Genomic DNA, 18,652 nt, shown 5'->3' with positions numbered 1-18,652 from the left:
TCATGGCAAGCAGGGCTGCTTCCTGAATACCAGACTTTGTTAAAAGGCCTTATGGGTAAAGAGTTTCACAACTGATTACCCTTATCTGGCAGGAACATAAATGCTTGGAGCTGACACAAAATGTGTTGTAACTTGGAGCTTTTGGAATGGAAGTCACAGCAGGAGCAGTCATCTTCTTCTTTTTGTATATTCATTGGGCAATCTGGATAGGATTTGGGCTAATTCTCATGTTCAAGCCAAAAAGAGGCTCTACAATGGCTCTTCTTCCTATGGCAGAAGAGCAAGAGTACCAGAGCAAAGATTTCTCAAGTATTTGAGCATTTTTGAATTCAAAATACCATAGAAGACATACATGATTTTTCTTCGCAGAAAGATTTTGGTTTTTGAAAAGGATCTTCAGAATCCAATATCTGATGCAGATATTTGATATACACATATACAGGCAAATACGTACAAGCATACTAACTGAGCCCCATTCATTGACTGGAGCTGTTGTCCTATGCAAACCAATGTCAGCTTCCACAAACTTTAATTAGTAATAAATTAGTCTATATCACTGAAGATGAGGTTCCACATACAACCATAATTTTACTTAATCTCTTATCTTTTTTTCATGAAATAAGCAAATTATTCTTTGCAGATGTTTTCCTTTCATTATTTACTGAAAAGGAAGTACGGAGAATTTCCATAGTTGTCATTGATGGTGCTGAGCTAGGTCTTCGAAGAACTCTGCCAAAGTAGACTTCCTTGCATTTCCTTCGGAAATGTTTACCTATAATGACGTAGATTATTGGATTAAGACAACTATTGATGAAACCGCAATAGGTAGCAATCTGGCTAGCCACAACTATGCCTTGATCTACATCACAACCAACAATGATACCTATTTGAAATAACATATCTATGAATGTGGTGACCTGGAATGGAAGCCAACAGATGATAAACAGAAGAAGGACTGCAAGAACCAGTACGGTGGCTTTTTTCTCAGTCTGAATGGTTTTGATCTTTTGAATGTCACGGTTTTGTAAAACTTGGATGATTTGAACAGAACAGTAGGTAATGATACAGACTGGTATCAGAAAGCCCACCGTGTTCAGCAAAATGGCCGTGAAAATTGTCCACGGAAAATCAGGAGGATAGCCCAAAACACAGGCCACACCCTCATATCCATTCACACCCTGTAATTGCCTGAATGCCAGAGTAGGAAAGCAAAAGAAAAGGGCAGAAACCCAAATCACAAAGCAGTTCCATTTGGCACACTTTGACTGGCGCATGCGTCCCAGAGACATTGTTTTCACCAAGACCAAGTAGCGATCAATGCTCACCATGACCACAAAATAAATGCTGGAATATAAGTTGATAACAAGGAATGAGTTGATGATTTTGCAAAAGATGAGCCCAAATGGCCAATGGAAGTCGTTGGCTGTGTAGATAGCCCAGAAAGGTAACCCACAGAGTAACAGAAGGTCAGCTGCTGCTAAATTTGCCAGGTAAATTTCAGCCACAGTGGAGCGGCTCTTATGGAAGCACCAGATACTGAGAACAAATAAATTCCCCAGCATTCCCACTATAGTAAGAAACCAGAGAAAGGCAGGCTGGATACGTAACAACCATGTCCAGTCTTCTGGCCAAGGGCAAGATGTGGATTGTGTTGTATTCCAGCTGACTGTACCATTAGGAAGGGCTGTACCATGCTCAACCATAATAGTCGTTGCTTCAGTGCTGAAAAATAAAAAAAGAGGATTAGATCCCTGTTCAGTACAATATTTAAATATCAAATCTTAATTGAAAACTAAGGATGGAATTCAGTTCTATTAGAAGAAACTGGGGCAAGTAAAACAATTAAATGTCCCAGGATTTTAGACATAGACCTACAACTTAGAATAATTTTATTGTCACTTTACATGTACACTAACTGGCATACATTAAAATAAAATTTTGTTGCTCTCAAAGGGTCACCACCTCCAATATGCACTACCTAATCATGACAAAATATACAAATACAAAATTATGCATGTACCCACATATATTATATGATGCCGAGAGGCAATACAGTATAGTTTGGATGTATACATGTACATGACGAGAAAAACGAATATTGCAAGTTTACCAGACAGATGGCAACACTGCAAGATGCTAAAGAAAATGTTACAGAGAAGTGTTCTTGCTAACAGCAATTCCTACATTGATAGTATATCAGTGAAGCCAAAGGTGCAATGTAGATGTAGGCTGAAATTAAAAAATCATTCTATCCACTTGCAAAACCTCAATAACAGTGACATAATGTTGTGTTTGGCTGCTCCAAATTACTGTTGAGGCTTTATTATTGAATAGAAACTTAAGAATTGCCAAGTGCTTTGAAACGGATAAAATCCTGCTGAATGGCTGAATGAATTAGGGATGCCTTGTAGACATTTGTAGTCACCCTGGAAATATTCACATCAGTAGTGTCCTACCTTGGCAACTGTAAGATATGTGGACTTCAACTCCCAGAATTCCTCTGCCACCACATGTCTTAAAGTTGCCAAGGTTGGACACCCCTGATCTACATCATCATAAACAAATTATTCTTTGAAGATAAGTACAAATTTATTCATGTGTTCATATTTTTATATGCACACACATGTACCACTATTACATTTTGGGGTAGCCATGGAATTTTTGACAATAATTTACTATTCTTTCAGAAGACCACAAGACTTGTATTCAGATATAGCTTGACAGGTACGTTGTATGGAGCAACGACTGAATAAAACAGAAGTACTGGAAATGTTCCCTTCTCCTTCACTCTCTTCTCTATCTCCATTAATGGAATCTATTAGCTGGGCAGCTTAACTGACAAATAAACATATTATTCTCTCTGTATGATTACATTTGCACAAACCTGTCCCACATTATAGAAAATGATTGGTTTCCTGCTAGTTGGTGGAAGGTGGGGAATAATCCGCTAGTCATTTTTCGTAAGTTGTCCTCACTTAATGATCATCTGTTCTTAATTTGATGAAATAAGGCTGGATAATTGCTTGGATATTTCATGCAGATGTACTTTCAGGGACTGGTGAATCGTGGTCAGTGTAACATATTTGGGAATGAGTTAACTCGGTTCAAGCATTGTGAATTGGTACTTAAAGACTTATAAGGAGAAAATGGATAGTAAGCATCCAGCCATGAAAAAAAATATGTGCAGATACCTTGCACCTTCCATACTGCTTTGAAGTCTGAGTTGCCTTGATCTGGGGAACATAAACCAGAGGCATACCTCTTGTATAATGTGTTATTTGTGGAGTGAGGGAGAGAGATTATGAATTGAAGCTATCCCAGCTGCTATAAACCAATTGGTGGGGTGTGTGTGTGTGTTTCTAATTTAGAATGCTTGTTTGGCTTACACTTAGAAAGGAAAATGTAAGCCAAATAAGCATGCTAAATTCTTGATTTTACATGTTGCATAATAAATGAAAGGGGTATTTTTCCTAAATGTTTAAATTAGTTGAATGGAAATATTTAACTAGAGAAAATAAGTCTAGTAAGATGCACTTAAAACATGCTTTCCGGTTACTTCACTTCAATGAATCTTAGACAGATTATATAGATATATAGATGTAGATATCCCAGCACCATATCTCCAGTGTACATGGTGCTGAGTTACTCCAAGTACCATGGATGGGACTGAAGTCTTAGCTTGAAATCTGAACTCATGAGATTTTTTTTGCAGCAGATACAAATAAAAAATGTACCATGAAGTCCTGTGGGATTTTACCATGTGACAAAATCCTACAGGACTTCAGCTGGCCATACTCTCTGCAAGAATGTTCCATTCCATGCCCACCTAATCATGCAGCCAAAATAGCAGCATAGAAGATTATGAAGAGGCTTAGATCAAGCCCACATTTTAAAGAACTGCAGAAAATGAAGTGAGATGACCTAGTAAGAACTGGAATATGGATTATAATATAGAATCTGGATTTCTCAGTTGGGGAAAAGTGACAGGTGGATTGAGGAGGAGAAAGGAGTTAAGCATCCTTGACAAGCAGCTGTGGGATTCAATTTTTTTTACTGTGGGCATGTCATGGTTGGTGTGGCATGACTTGGTGGCAAGACTTAGTGGGCATAGCAGGGGAAGGATACTGTAAAATCTCCATTCTCTCCCCTCTCCAGGGGAAGGTTATTCCTCATTTCCTCTTGATCAGATGGGCCTCAGGAGGCAGAGAATAGATGGGGGCGAGGCCAGTCAGAGGTGGTATTTACCGGTTCTCCAAACTACTCAAAATTTTCACTACTGATTCTCCAGAACTGGTCAGAACCTGCTGAATACCACCTCTGTTGACAAGGGTAAGATTTCAACCAGTGGTGGGTTCCAGATCCCGTTCCAACTGGTATGGTTGGAACAAGCCCAGCGTCGCCCACATGGACACGTGCAGTGTGCGCACATATGCACATGGCATGTGCATGTGTCATACCTGCCTACGACACCTCTGCAAGCCTCAGCGATGCTCCAACTGCTCGTCAAAGCGTTGCGCAGGTGCTGTACATGCCATGTGGGTGCGCAGAAGCGCAAAGGCTTAAAAGACAGGTAAGGAGTGCGGGTGGGCAGGCGGGCCCTCTAGAGTACTGTACCGGAACAGTATCCGGTGCTCCGGGCAGGCTCCGGTACGCCCATACCAGGGCGTACCGTCTGCGACCCACCACTGATTCCAACCCTAAGCAAATTGATAACCCTGCAATGTTTTGTGGCAATCTCTGCCAGTAAGTGACAATGTACAAGGAGGTCAGCTTTGGGGATTCCAAGGTTACTACAGGAAGCCATTCTTTCTCATATATTTATAGCCACAGAACAATAGAAAAGGAAATGGAGATCATGGTTAGGTTTCCTGCCACTGTCGCTGCATAATAATGTTATGACTTCACACAAAATATTCAGACATAGGAAAGGGATTTTCCCCTAATCCAGTCAAACAAACTTTAACCTGTTGCAGAACAGTATAGGTTTTCCAATTGTGCTGTGATAATCTGGTCTTGTGTTAGGGAATCATATTCCAAGGAATTTTTCCTGATTTATGATTAATAAGGAGTGTAGTTTGTTTCTTTTTAATTATATTTTAAAGGATTTTTTTCTTAATCTTGTTATAAGCGTAATTTACCTGAGAAAATCCCTTCATTTTACCTTCCTTCTGTCTGTGATATCACTACTATCTAGCATTACTGTTTTAATGCTGTCATTTTTTTTTATTATGAAGTAGCATTCAATTTACAGTACTTAAGACAACTTCCAATGGCATCCGTGAGAAAATTACAGGTAATTAAAAGGTAAACATAAATTCCATGAATTAAATAGAATATACTCAGAATGATACCCATAAGTTTTAGAAACATATTCATTAGTGAGACAACACATTGGTATAATAAATTCATGCCTTTAGTATATTACAAATTCTTCAGGTTTTATCTGAATTCCTAACAACAGAAGACAAGACATTAATATGCCCTATTCTTTCTGATTTGTGGAAAATAGAACTCACCCCCAGTCCTCCCTCCTCTCCCTCTCTTTCCACCTTTCTAAGAGCAGGACCCAACCTTAGTAAGGATCAATAGAGTAGGTTTTATTGAACAGAAATTAGATTTGTTTACAGGAAATACATTGAAACAGAGGGCACTGTTTCTCAATCTTGACAATTCTAAACTGTGTGGATTTTAACTCCCAGAATTCCTCAGCAAGCCAAATTCTGTTCACATTCTGGAACATGAAATGTATTATTTTATTAAAGTAGGAGTATGCTCAGTAATAGTTTTCTCTTACCTTTGCTTCCGGTTCAGAACTGGGAACGTGCATGCTCTGTATGGAGAACTAGGCAGGCAGGAACTGACGTGAGGCAGGTTGAATGCTAAAACAACCTTTATTGTAATAGCTAACAGTGCAAAGTGCAAGGCAACTCCTGAACTGGCAACAATAACTTTGGCTGTCTGACAGCTCTTTATATAGTAGCTGTCAGAAGGCTGAACCAATCAGAAGGCTGCATTTTCTCACTGAAAGGCTGCTAGCGTCTTAGCCAATCAGGGGAGTTCTGTAGCCGGCAATGCTTTGGACAGCGTCGTAAGTCCAAGGACTTAACACTGTGTGTGTGTGCGCATGCACTTGCTTAGCTTACATGTGGCGCTTCAGCACATGCGCATAACCTTCTTTGCATGTGCAGAGCATCCGTGATGACATCTGGGTAGGTGGATGGAGCCTCCTATCACCGCCACTACCAGCTTGCCCGAACCAGGGCGAAACAGCAGAATACCACTTCTGAGTATGCTCCATTTTGGGATACATTGGTGCAAGATCTCCACATTTTAGAGTGTCAGATTTGAAACATTGATCAGTCCAATTTTGGTTTAAAAATAAATAAGCATCAAAAAGAACCAGGAACCTTGACAATCAAACTTTAACTTGCTGCAGAACAGTACAGATTTTCCAATTGTGCCTTTATCATCTGGCTTTGGGTTCGGGAATCATGTTCCAAGGATTTTTTTTCTGATTTATGATTAATAAAGAATGTAGTTTGTTTCTTTAATTAAATTTTAAAGGATTTTTTTCCTTAATCTTGTTATAAGCGTAATTTGCCTGAGATATTACTGAACACTTGAAAACCAAGGGAGAAGAATTACAGCAAAGTGTCACACAATGGCCTGAATATACTTAAAACCTTATACAAAATAAGGGTATCCATTGATCCATTTTGTAGTTCTTGAAAATTTAATTACAGGGTATTAACTGAGAATACAAGAACTTTTAATAAACATCATGAGTCCAAAACAAAACAAAACAAATTATTCTACAACCAAGTGGGCCAGAGAAAATTCATTTAAAAAAGTAAATAGGACAATGTTACACTTGTATTGGAAAGCTGCATGACTGCTGAGTTCTTGAAGATCAACAGGAAAAAAAACTTTATTTCATTTGATTTCATTCTCTTTTAAAATTAAAATTACCCTTAATTTAATTTAATTTAATTAATTACCCTTAATATGCTTATTCTCAGGTAATTCTTGCATCTTTAAACTTGATTTTTTTGGCAGGTCACGTACTTAATATATTTCTTAGTATAACTTTAACAGGTGGAGTTTGTTAATTGTTTGTATTGACCACCAGGGAGCGATATCTGACTTGGGACTCATGGTTCATAGCAATTACCATTTGAGTTTGAAGCTCATAGAAAAATCTGTAGCTACATATGCCTGATGAGTCCCAAATAGGTTAAAATGTATTGCATACTTCCTCCTGGTGGTCAATGTAAAACAAAAATCTACCCAGGATATATTTTTATTTGATTATTTTTATCTCACCTCGATTATTTTTATAAATAACTCAGGGGAATGAACATACATAACACTTTTTCCTCCTTCTATTTTCCCCACAACAACAATCCTATGAGGAGGGATCCACTGAGAGAAAGTGACTAACCCAAGGTCACACAGATGGCTTTTATTCCTAAGGCAGGACTAGAACTCAGTACTGTGTAAAATGTCCTTCATTACTCAGGTTTCAGTGGAGGGTTGCAGGCGGTACGCCCCGGTACGGGCATATCAGTGCCTGGTGGGAGCACCAGGTACTGTTTCGGTATGGTGCTCTGGAGGGCCCATCCACCCGCCCGCACTCCTTACCTGTATTTGAGCTGTTCAGGTCTTCTGCGCATGAAGCGTACAGCACCTGCGCGATGCTCCACCGAGCAGCTGGAGCGTCACGAAGGCATTGCGGAGCATCGCAAGGGGTAAGAACGCATGCACGCGCTGCGTGTGTGTGCGCACACGTTCATGTGGTGGACGCCTGGCCCCATTGCACTGTACCGTTTGCAATGGGATCTGGAACCCACCACTGTCAGGGTTGTAAGGTGAGAATGAAAGAGAAGCCTCATTTATGGGGGCAAGATGTAACATAACAGCTCCTTCTTTCTGGTATGAGACCTTTAAAATATGATACTGTATCAGTATCTAAACCACCCAGAGTCCCTTGGATAGTGAGGTGGGTGACATCTAAATTTTATAAATGAAATAAACACCATCCTGAAGATAGAATTTGTTAATTATTTTTGTGGTCAAAAGTCCATGCAAAAGGGCTGCTGGTGACCTAAGCTTGATTTTGCACATGTAGTTCTGTGTTGTTCATTTTATTGATTGTACTTTTATTGGTCAATGACCAAAATGAAGTTCTGCATGTTTGTCTACATTTTGTTTGAAGCACAGCATAATCTTCATTCCATTAGGAGTGTTCTGGTTATCTCTAATTTTAATTATTGTACAGAAATAATTGGGGGGAAATCCACATGGCAATTCATCCTTACCAGGAATTAGAGAAATGGTTGCTAATCAAACCAGAGGTGGGTTGCTCCCGGTTTGGCCCACATCGGGCAAAATGGTAGTGGCAATGGTGGGAAGGTCCGCCAGTGGTGGGTTCCTACCAGTTCTAACCTCTTCTATAGAAGAGGTTCCACAAATCTCCCATGCCATTTAGAACCGTTTCTAGCTCCTTCCCCCCGCCTATCCACACCACGCATGTCCCACCTGCTGCTCACTGATTGGCTGGCTCACCAATCGCCCCACCCACCTCTAAGAATCCTATCTAAACCTTAAAGTCTTAAAGCTGTCAAGTTTGAACACCCCTGGATTTTTTTTTCTAAAGGGTTAGGGGTGCAAGGGTCTTGTAACTTGACAGCTTTAAGACTTGCGTGCTTCAAATGCCAGAGTTTCTGAGCCAACATTTTGGTTGCTAAGCAAGAGCGTTGTTAAGTGAGTTTCACCACATTTTACAAGTTGATCACACCCACCCAATCACATGACAAGCCACTCCCACTCAGTCACATGGTTGGCAAGCCACTCCCACCCAGTCACATGGCTGGCAAGCCACTCCCACCCAGTCACATGGCTGGCAAGCCACTCCCACCCGGTCACATGGCCGGCAAGCCACTCCCACAAAATAGGCCACATCTACAGAAGAGGTTCTAAAAAAATTTGAAACCCACCACTGGGCTCTGCCTATATACCTGGATGCTTCTGTGCATGCACAGAAGTGTCTTGTGTGTTCGTGTGCGTGCGCATGCACATGAGCAAATCAGTAATAAAAATAATGGAAACCCACCACTGAATCAAACTTTTACTGATACCCAAAGCAAAAAGGAAAAGGACAAAAAGCTGTATGTTGAATTCTTATAATTATAATTATAATGCACAAGCGCTTGGAATTCACTACTCAATCATCCAGTAATAACCATGAAGAATATTTCTGAGAGGATAAAGGAAATTATTTTGTCAAAATACATTTGGCAATGTTATTATTGTTATATTATCCTGCATTTATGAATACCCTAAGCTTGCTTTTTAACATTAATTTTGTTCTACACAAATTATAATTTACCAGAAAGTGCTATCAAGTAGCGATTTCATTACTTTTTGTTGCCTATAAAATTTGAGGTTATGTTCCCACCATGCAGTTGGGAAGAAGGATTGTACAATATTCCGAATTGTCTGAAAGGGCTTTCATGCCAGAAACTGGAAAAGAGCTCTGCAGGAAAAACAGGAAACGTCATTCAAGCACAATTCTACCCTGGTCAATTTAAAACGGTTTCTTCAGGTTATTTCTGAGAAGAACTGAGTTGCTGGAAATCACTTTCCTGCACAAGTGGATGTAGACTCATCTCATTACAACTGGAATAGTTTTAATTTAGTTCTTCTGGGCACGCAATCTGCTTCCTTACCTCAGGAATTTTTATTTTCAGTCGCTACCTTATTAGATTAATATCAGAAGCCTTTGTCCAATTTCCCATTCAGTGATAGAGTAATTCACATTTCAATTGATAGTTTTCCTCTGTCCAAGACTCAAGAACAAAATCACAACTTCATCTGAGCCAATCTTTTTGAATTGCTATAATACTAAATAATTCAAATTTTAATAATTCTAATTCTACTTCTTCTAATACAGTAGAACCTCTGTTCATGACCATAATTCATTCCATAACTTTGGTTGCAACCCAATTTGGTCATGACTGGAACTAACCAAATTTAATGTAAAATTAATGCAATGGCCACACGTGGATTCAACAGGAAATTTGGCACTTACAAAAAACCCACTTTGATTGTGGTCAGAAAGTTCATGACCAGAGGTTCTACTGTACTAATAATAGCTAGTTTTTTTTAAAAAAAAAACCACACATAGATAGGAATAGAAGCACATAGAAACATATGAAGAACGGTTGCAGGAACTGGGTATGTCTAGTTTAATACAAAGAAGGATTAGGATAGAGTTGATAGCAGTGTTCCAATATCTCAGGGGTTGCCACAAAGAAGAGGGAATCAAACTATTCTCCAAGGTACCTGAGGGTAGAATAAGAAGCAATGGGTGGAAACTAATCAAGGAGAGAAGCAACTTAGAACTGAGGAGAAATTTTCTGACAGTTAGAACAATTAATCAGTGGAACAGCTTGCCTCCAGAAGTTGTGAATGCCCCAACACTGCAAGTCTTTAAGAAGATGTTGGATAGCCATTTGTCTGAAATAGTATAGGGTTTCCTGCCTAGGCACAGAGTTGGACTAGAAGACCTCCAAGGTCCCTTCCAGTCTGCTATTGTATTGTGTTGAATTGAATACCATGTTTCCCCAAAAATAAGACAGGGTTTTATTTTATTTTCTTCCCCCGAAATGTTCTCAGCCTTATTTTCAGGGAGGTCTTATTATTTTTGTGGTGCAGGTGGCCCCTTAACCTCAGCCCATGGCCAATGGATCAGCTGATCCAGAGAGTTCTGGAAGTTCTGTCTCTGTTTCTGGCACATTCTTGCCAGCCCTAGCGTCTCTGTACCTGCCACTTTTTTTGTGGCTGCTACTAAAAGAAGGGGCGTGGTAGCTAGGATTTGCAAGAGCGGCCTCTGCGAGGCTGTTCCACATGGATGGCAGGTGCATGTGGGACATGTGGGACATGTTCCCCTCTCCCCCCCCCAGGAAATGATGGGGGCCAGTTGCATTTAAATATTTTAGGGGAGGGCTTATTTTAGCACATGTGCGCAAAAGCCCAATTGGATCTTATTACCTGGGGAGATCTTATTTTGGGGAAAACAAGGTATATGAATAAGCATCAAAATTAATACAGTAAGAATTTGGGAATGAAGAGACCAGAGTCTAAAGTAGATCAAGAATTTTAAAATTAATTACCCTTTTATTTTTTTATAAATACCTGAATATATATTTTAACTTATATGATTTTTATAGGTACCCATCCCACACAAGTGATACTGGGAAGCTTCAAAGATTAAAGCACAGAAAGCCCATTATATACAATATAATCTAAGGTACCCAAGGATAAACTATAATTATAACAGAAAAGTCCTGGCACCTTGACTTGTCTCTGAAACTAGTGGCAAAGGAAGGTACTAGTTCAGGGATATAACAAATCTGAAAGTGCAGTTAACTTACATACAATACACTTGGACATAATAGAGAAAATGGCAATAGTTCTTTCCCTAATGTTCATTTATTGTTTAATATTTCAATCTATTCCCTCCCTTTCTGCTTAGTGGGTGCTCAAGGAAGCTACTGTATTTTTCAGACTATAAGACGCATCGGAGTGTAAAACACACCATGATTTTGAAGAGGTAAATGGGAAAAAAAAGTTTTTGCACGCTGAAGGTTTCCCAAACATTAAAAAAAAAGGGCATGCAGAGTTTTGGGAGGCTTGTAGAGTGCTCCTGGGAACTGGGCCCCCTCCGTCAAAACAAGCAAAAAACAGCCTGTTTTTCACAAAAATGGGGTGTTTTTTTTTTTTAAAGGGTATGCAGAGCTTTGGGAGGCTTGTAGAAAGGCCGGGGGGGGGGGGCAAAATGAGCAAAAATTGGCTATTTATTGCAAAAAAAAGAAGGGCATGCAGCGGGGTTGGGAGGATTGTAGAGTGCTCCTGGGGTCTGGGCGGGATGAGCAAAAAGGGCCCAGTTTTTTGCTCATTTGTGCCCTCCCCAGCCCCCAGGAGCACTTTGCAAGCCTCCCAAACCCTCTGCACATCCATTTTTGCAAAGGGAGTGGGGTTTCAGTAGGCCAAAATGCTGTATTCAGTGTATAAGATGGACCCAGATTTTCACCCTCTTTTTGGGGGAAAATTGGAGTTGGGAGGGGATGGAGATTTTACAGTATCCTCCTCTGCCACACACACCAAGCTACGTCCAGAGAACCGGTAGTAAACAAATTTGAATCCCACCACTGAGGGCGGGACGCATACAATTCTAAATCTCAGTTTATTACTTGTGCAACATATGGAAAAGTATGAGGAACGTCTCCTGTTGATGAGAGATTTTTTTACATAACACATTAATTCAAGTTTAGAATTTGCTGTGATGAGGTACAACGCTGGTTTCAAAACAAGGTTTGTCTGATACATGAAAATCTTTGAGATCAACGGTGATTTAACCTTGATCAGGGCTGAGTTCTGGCTGCTGTTACTTCCGGTTCGCTCAGGGACGTGCTCTGTGTGTGCTTGCTTGATGCACGCTACGTGTGCATGTGCAGTACTAAAAAATTGTGCTGAATATGCAGCCAGAAGCACAAAACAAGATGGCACCGCCGAGAGAACCGCTTCGGGAGTGTGGCAGACCAAGTTATTATCTACTCAGATGAATGGTCCAAACTGGTAGCAACCTACCTCTGGTCTTGATGCCTTTGAATGAAACATCTGCAAAAAACCAGGCAATCTCAGAGAGCACCAAGGACCCCTCATTTCAACCCTGAGCTAGAAATATTCTCCTTTATTGGTAGCCTTGATGCCTTTGAAGGCCATCTGCAGAGATATCAGTGGACTTCCTGGTGCAATTGGTTGGGCACCGTGAGAACAGAGTATGACAACAGAAGGGGCAGTGGCCCGATCCAATAAAGGAATTGTTTCTTGGTAAAACAGAAATGAAAAGCTAACAAATTATTTCCATAGGAAATTCAAAAGTGAGCAAACAGGTAGATGACAGAGCAAAGAAACGTAACATTTCCCAGTTGCAGGATGTGTCTTTTTTTAGAAACAATAAAATTTGTGGCATAAAATCAAAACAAATAAATATTCTAAAATTATTTTTGCCCTGAGTCACAAAGTCCCATAGAATCCCAGGATGCTAATTCTCTAATCCCATCACTTTCATAGCTGGCTGTAGGAGCTCAGCTGGCAGAATCTTTTACAAAAATTAAGTTTTTGTTCTTTCATGTCCTGCATTTGTCAGAATAAATAAAGGGTTACTCTTCAAACTACATCAGCATCAGATACTCACCCTGTTCCGTTTCTCCTCACCTGACTGTGGCCAGTGGTGATATTACAATGATCACTGAATTATTTTGGGGCTACCCACACATCCCTAGAATTGCCCTGAAGTCTTAAAAAAAGAACTTCTGCAAATCCTAAGGCTCACAGAGCATAAAGAATATCTGAACCACACAATTCACATTTAAATCATTCTCAACATGGTATAAGCCCAAAATGAATGTAATTTACTTTCAATCCACAATTCAAACCTGAAGTTTTGGCACATCTTTAATTTGAATACATCTTTATTGGACCGGTAAGGATGATTTCTGGGAGTGGTTCTGAATCTTTGATATACATTCGATATGAAGCTATTATCAAATCAGAAGGGTTACATGTATATTGTAAAACAATTTTTATCTGGTTGACTATCCCATGATACTTATAAATTGAGTTACAAAAGGGCTTAATTGATATATGCTATATAATAATTCCAAAATAAAATTGTAAAAAGGCTATTAAAATAGAAATCTTTCTATGTTTTAGCTTAAACTGTCTTCTTATTGATTTTATGCCAATCTTAAAAGCTTTCTCATTCTCTTTCAAAAGGTTGCCGGTAAAATAACAATAACAAAGCACCCTGTTTAGTTTTTCAGATTCTCACAAAGAAAACAAATCTTATCTATTTAAATCCTTTGCTGCTCATAGAAATCATCTGATGGGATTAAAAAGAAGTTTTCTTTTCCAATTATTTCTCTAGATCACTTGGCATCTCTTTTCTTCCTTTCTAGCAATTGCATCCGGTTAGCTTAATTCATTCATTCATTTCATGAATCAAGATCACTTCTGCCTTAGTAATTTTTCAAAGGAGGAATTACTTGCAGTTCATAGAGATTTTATGATCTCATTCATGTTACTAATTAAAAGAACTAAAATGACTAGAGTGGATATGAGCATTTTAGCTTCATTCTAGTGAATATGTTCTTTTAAAAACATCTCTTACACCTTGATATCATTTCGGCAGAGAATATTGCCCCAAATTCCCAGTAAACAATATATTAGAAGAGGAACTGCATGTCAGCTTCAGTGAAGAAAGATTACAAAGTGTATTAGTAGGTCTCTAATGACCTAGAGAGCAGAAGTGCAACAACTTGATTGCATTTTTCTTGGCTCCAGATTACTAGATTATATCTGTGACATGTAGGATGAAAGTAGTGATAATTGGATTCACAAACACCAAGTCAAAATGTTTACATTACGTGCTTGTACAATATTTTATTTGTTCCCTAAGAGGGAAGTTTGAATGAGTTCAGAGGATTTCCTTCTTAGAAAACAGACAATTGGACTGTAGCCCAACCTAATCTCCAATATTTTCTACATCCAACCTATTCATTAAGAAAGGCAAGCACATGGCAGACTCTGGATGTTATGGACCACAAATCCGACAGTCCTTTGCCATGAGGAACACTGATGAGAACTGAAATCCAAATCATCAGGGGGAAATCAAACTATTTCCCCTGCTGTAGGGAAATTGAGAATGGCTGTTCCTAGTATATTATCCTGTTCATAATAGTGGCTTCATCTAGCAATTTCCATTTCATTTTTTTAAAATGCAGGACAACTTTTTAATTCTGTTGCTAATGCATCTTCCTTCATCTCTCTGGTTTTCTTCTCTTCCCCTTATTTTTTTAAAATCAAAACACTAAAAAATTCATTAAGTTACAAGTAAATCTCATCTTGACTGAAGGCCTGACCTCTTCATAGAGGTTCTGACTAGCAGGTTTACTATCATAAATCAACATCAACATAAATAAAATCACTCTACAACTGCTTGCCCCATTACCACCACCCGCTCCCAAAAATGAATTTTGACTTTTTGAGCAATACTTATACAACCTTCCTCAGCTTGTAATTGTCCCGGCATGTTAAAATGTGTTTCCCATAGTTTCCAGCCATTAGGGCCGTAGTGGATTTTATTCAGTTGTGCTTCAAAATAGCCAAAAAAAAAAAAAAAAAAAGAATATTCAAGCACATACAGAACAAAGCAATCACACTGTTCAGGAAAATGACAGCAGTTGATTTCAGTCCATCTGGAGTGACCAAGGGAAAATTCATTTATAACTTACAGCTTCTCTGTTTTTGTTTCATGTTTTGTTAAAAAAAGTCTCACTGCATCCTCTGTAACTCCTCAGTGTGTTCCAGAGCTTTTGTGTCCAACGTTTCTTGTGTTCTAATCTGCCTTGAAAGCACTTATTGGAGGACACTATAGTCACACACACACACACACACACACACACACACACACACACACACACACACACACATCTATCTGTTATCTATGAATGCTAAGTCTTTTTAGTTTGTGCTGTGACATTAATTGAATTAATTATTGTATTCAGCAATAAAAATAGGAATTAGAATTGCAAGAAAGATGTTAGAAAGTTTTACGTTTAACAATCTACTCAAAGAAAAACAGACCTACCGTAGATATTCCATTCCAGCAAGAGATTCTGGCTTTGGATGTTCACTCAAATTGTAGCTGCCTTTATGAATCACTTTGTGCTGCAGCTGTGGCTTTTCTGGAAAGAATTGAAGCAGCTCCTCCCACCGTAGATGAAACTGATTTATGTTTCTACACTCATGTCTTCTAGTGTTCCCTAAGTAGCTGCTTTTGGCTTTATGAAATTGTGGCCTTTTGATGAGCAGCTGAGAATAAACCATCCACAGACACTGATAGTTTCAGTAACACAACACCTTTTCTGGATGCAGATATGAAGCTACCTTACATTTCATCAATCTAGCAGGCTTAAATGGTTTGTCTTGTCTTCTTCTTTTTCATTCGTCAGTTGGTGATCCCCTCCTTTCCTTTTTTTTTGTATGGCACCTTGAGTCACATTGTTTGAGTTGGGTGCCCTCTAAATGCTTCAATAAATAGTCTGCTTCTGGTCTTCAGTTTATTCCTGTTCAGCCTGTACATTTGTAATAGAATTGACAAACATGAATGACAATTTGAGATTATGTCACAATGTAACACCTGGAGGAAGTGTATGTATTAATGGGACACCAGGGGTTGTACAATTATATGGGTTTGCTGGAAATTAGAGTGGAAGAAGGGGAAATAATATTTTGAGGGTTTTGTGCCTGGGTCTGGTCTGCGTTTGGTTGGAGGGTATGGTCAGCTGTTATAGGTAAGTACCATTATACCTACATATGAGACCACTGCTCCATAAGCTGTATTGTTTACTTTTGGGTGCAATTTTTGATGACAGTTATCACACAGAGAGCCTTACATGCAGAGGTGGTATTCAGGAGTTCTGACCAGTTCTGGAGAACCGGTAGTTGAAACTTTCAGAGAACCAGTAAATACCACTCCTGACTGTCTCTGCTCCCATCTATTCTCTGCTTCCTGAGTCCCAGTCGATCAGGAGGGAATGGAAATTTTACAGTATTCTTCCCCTGCCACACCCACCAAGCCCCACCCCACCCACCAAGCTATGCCCACAGAACCGATAGTAAAAATGTTTGAATCTCATCACTGCCTACATGGCGTAAAACTTAATAAATTGAAGGATCACTTATCTCTCAGTTTCCGGCCATGATCTCATTGAGTAAGCAGTGCCCTCTAGTGGTACCCATGAATGTGCCTTTTCGGTCACAGCACCAGCCTTCTGGCGCAGATTGCCCAGAGATTCAAACTACCCCATGGTTTGCCTCCCTTTAAACAAGCCCTGAAACTTGGCTCTTTCTCTAGTCCTTGGAATAGGGTGGCAATTGGGCCCCTTTAAGTTATGTGTTGTAAGGAAAACAGGGTTTGTATTCTTCTATCTGGGTAACTATCATTGTTTTTTTTGATATTGTGATGTTTCTTCCTTTTAAAATTGCTAGGGCCTTAGAAATGTGCTTTATAAAGAAAATAAATGATGGTATTTTTGTGGTGTGGGGTATAATGCTTCTCCAAATAGCAGTTTTTGACTGGCTTAATGACCGCTCCCCTTTTCCCAACAATATATCTAACCAAAGTTTCCTGATTGCTTATTTGTACCCTATATCATTAAGTGTTGTACCTTATGAGTCTTGATGAATGTATCTTGTCTTTTTATGTACACTGAGAGCATACGCATCAAAGACAAATTCCTTGTGTGTCCAATCACACTTGGCCAATAAAGAATTCTATTCTATTCTATTCTATTTTATTCTATTCTATTCCATTCATTCCATTCCAATCCATTCCATTCCATTCCATTCCATTCCATTCATTCCATTCCAATCCATTCCAATCCAATCCATTCCATTCCATTCCATTCTATTCTATTCTATTTTATTCTATTCCATTCATTCCATTCCAATCCATTCCATTCCATTCCATTCCATTCCATTCTATTCTATTCTATTCTATTCTATTCTATTCTATTCTATTCTTTCAGGTTTTTTCTGGAAATTAACAGTCACCATTTAGCAAACAGACTCTCCACCTAAGCTCAACTGCTGCTTACATCCCACAAAGCTTTATATTGAGAGAATACTGGCAAACCTCACTAGTTTTTTCTCAAATCAGCAGCTAGGCTCTTGAGACACTATAGTTATTTGGTGCAGAGAAATTCTGTTCTGGTAGATTTCAGCAATAAGGTCTGTAATAGTGAGCCCTATATTTTAAGTCATTCTTTCTTTCTGTGTACTTCAACAACATTGACTAGATTTATTTGTTCCCATAACATGATTGACTGGGTAAATTTAATTTAATCCTATATATGACTAAATTTGGTTTCTGGGTATATTTGACCCCCTGGTTTGACTGAGGAATATAACTGTGTTTTGCTACAACAACATCATTGACCTAAGGCAGCAGTGTTATTATGAGATGGGCATTAATTTCAATGTTAAATTGCCACATGATGGCATAAACGGCACATTTGGCATAAGTGGCACATGAAGTATGGACATGCAATGATAAACAGTAGGATAGGAAATTTCCTTGCTCCTTGAAAGATTTCTCTATTGATGTAAGTTCTCCCATTCTATCACCATTTGCCAGTAGCTCTGTTTTGCATAATGGTAGTGATCTTTGCACAAAGCTTCTGATTACAGATTCCTATTATTTCTAAGTATTTGAATTACCCAGTCATGTGGCAAGGAGTCCAGTGTCTTCTTGTAATCATTCCAGCCTACATTCAAGTCAGTAGTGGGTTGCCAATTTTTTTATTACTGGTTCGGGCATGCACATACAATGCTTCTGTGCATGCACAGAAGCGTCCAGGCGAGTGGACGGAGCCTTCTGCCACTGCTACTACCAGTTTGCCCGATCCAGGCTGAACCAGGAGCAACCCACCTCTGATTCAACTTGATCTTCTTTGTCTTATGGTTCTCCAAAAACATCTTGTTCATTAGGAGCTAATATTTTGTCCCTCTGCTATTTGGGCTC

General features: G+C 39.2%; 1 protein-coding gene across 1 annotated transcript; it reads right to left on the bottom strand.

Annotated features, from left to right (window-relative positions):
- Positions 1-432: 432 nt before the first annotated feature.
- BDKRB2 (bradykinin receptor B2) lies at positions 433-15,787 on the bottom strand. Its single transcript, XM_014055551.2, has 2 exons — positions 15,716-15,787; positions 433-1,722 (listed from the first exon to the last, which is right to left on the bottom strand). The coding sequence occupies exons 1-2, from the start codon at positions 15,727-15,729 to the stop codon at positions 612-614; spliced, it is 1,125 nt and encodes a 374-aa protein (XP_013911026.2). The 5' UTR covers positions 15,730-15,787; the 3' UTR covers positions 433-611.
- Between the last annotated feature and the right edge of the window lie 2,865 nt (positions 15,788-18,652).

This window comes from Thamnophis sirtalis, unplaced genomic scaffold (assembly GCF_051295495.1).
Source record: "Thamnophis sirtalis isolate CommonGarterSnake01/CBP01778 unplaced genomic scaffold, rThaSir2_p1.2 scaffold_1, whole genome shotgun sequence".
Lineage (NCBI taxonomy): Eukaryota > Metazoa > Chordata > Lepidosauria > Squamata > Natricidae > Thamnophis > Thamnophis sirtalis.
Note: the sequence above shows the minus strand (reverse complement) of the source record. Positions and strands in the feature narration are given on the sequence as shown.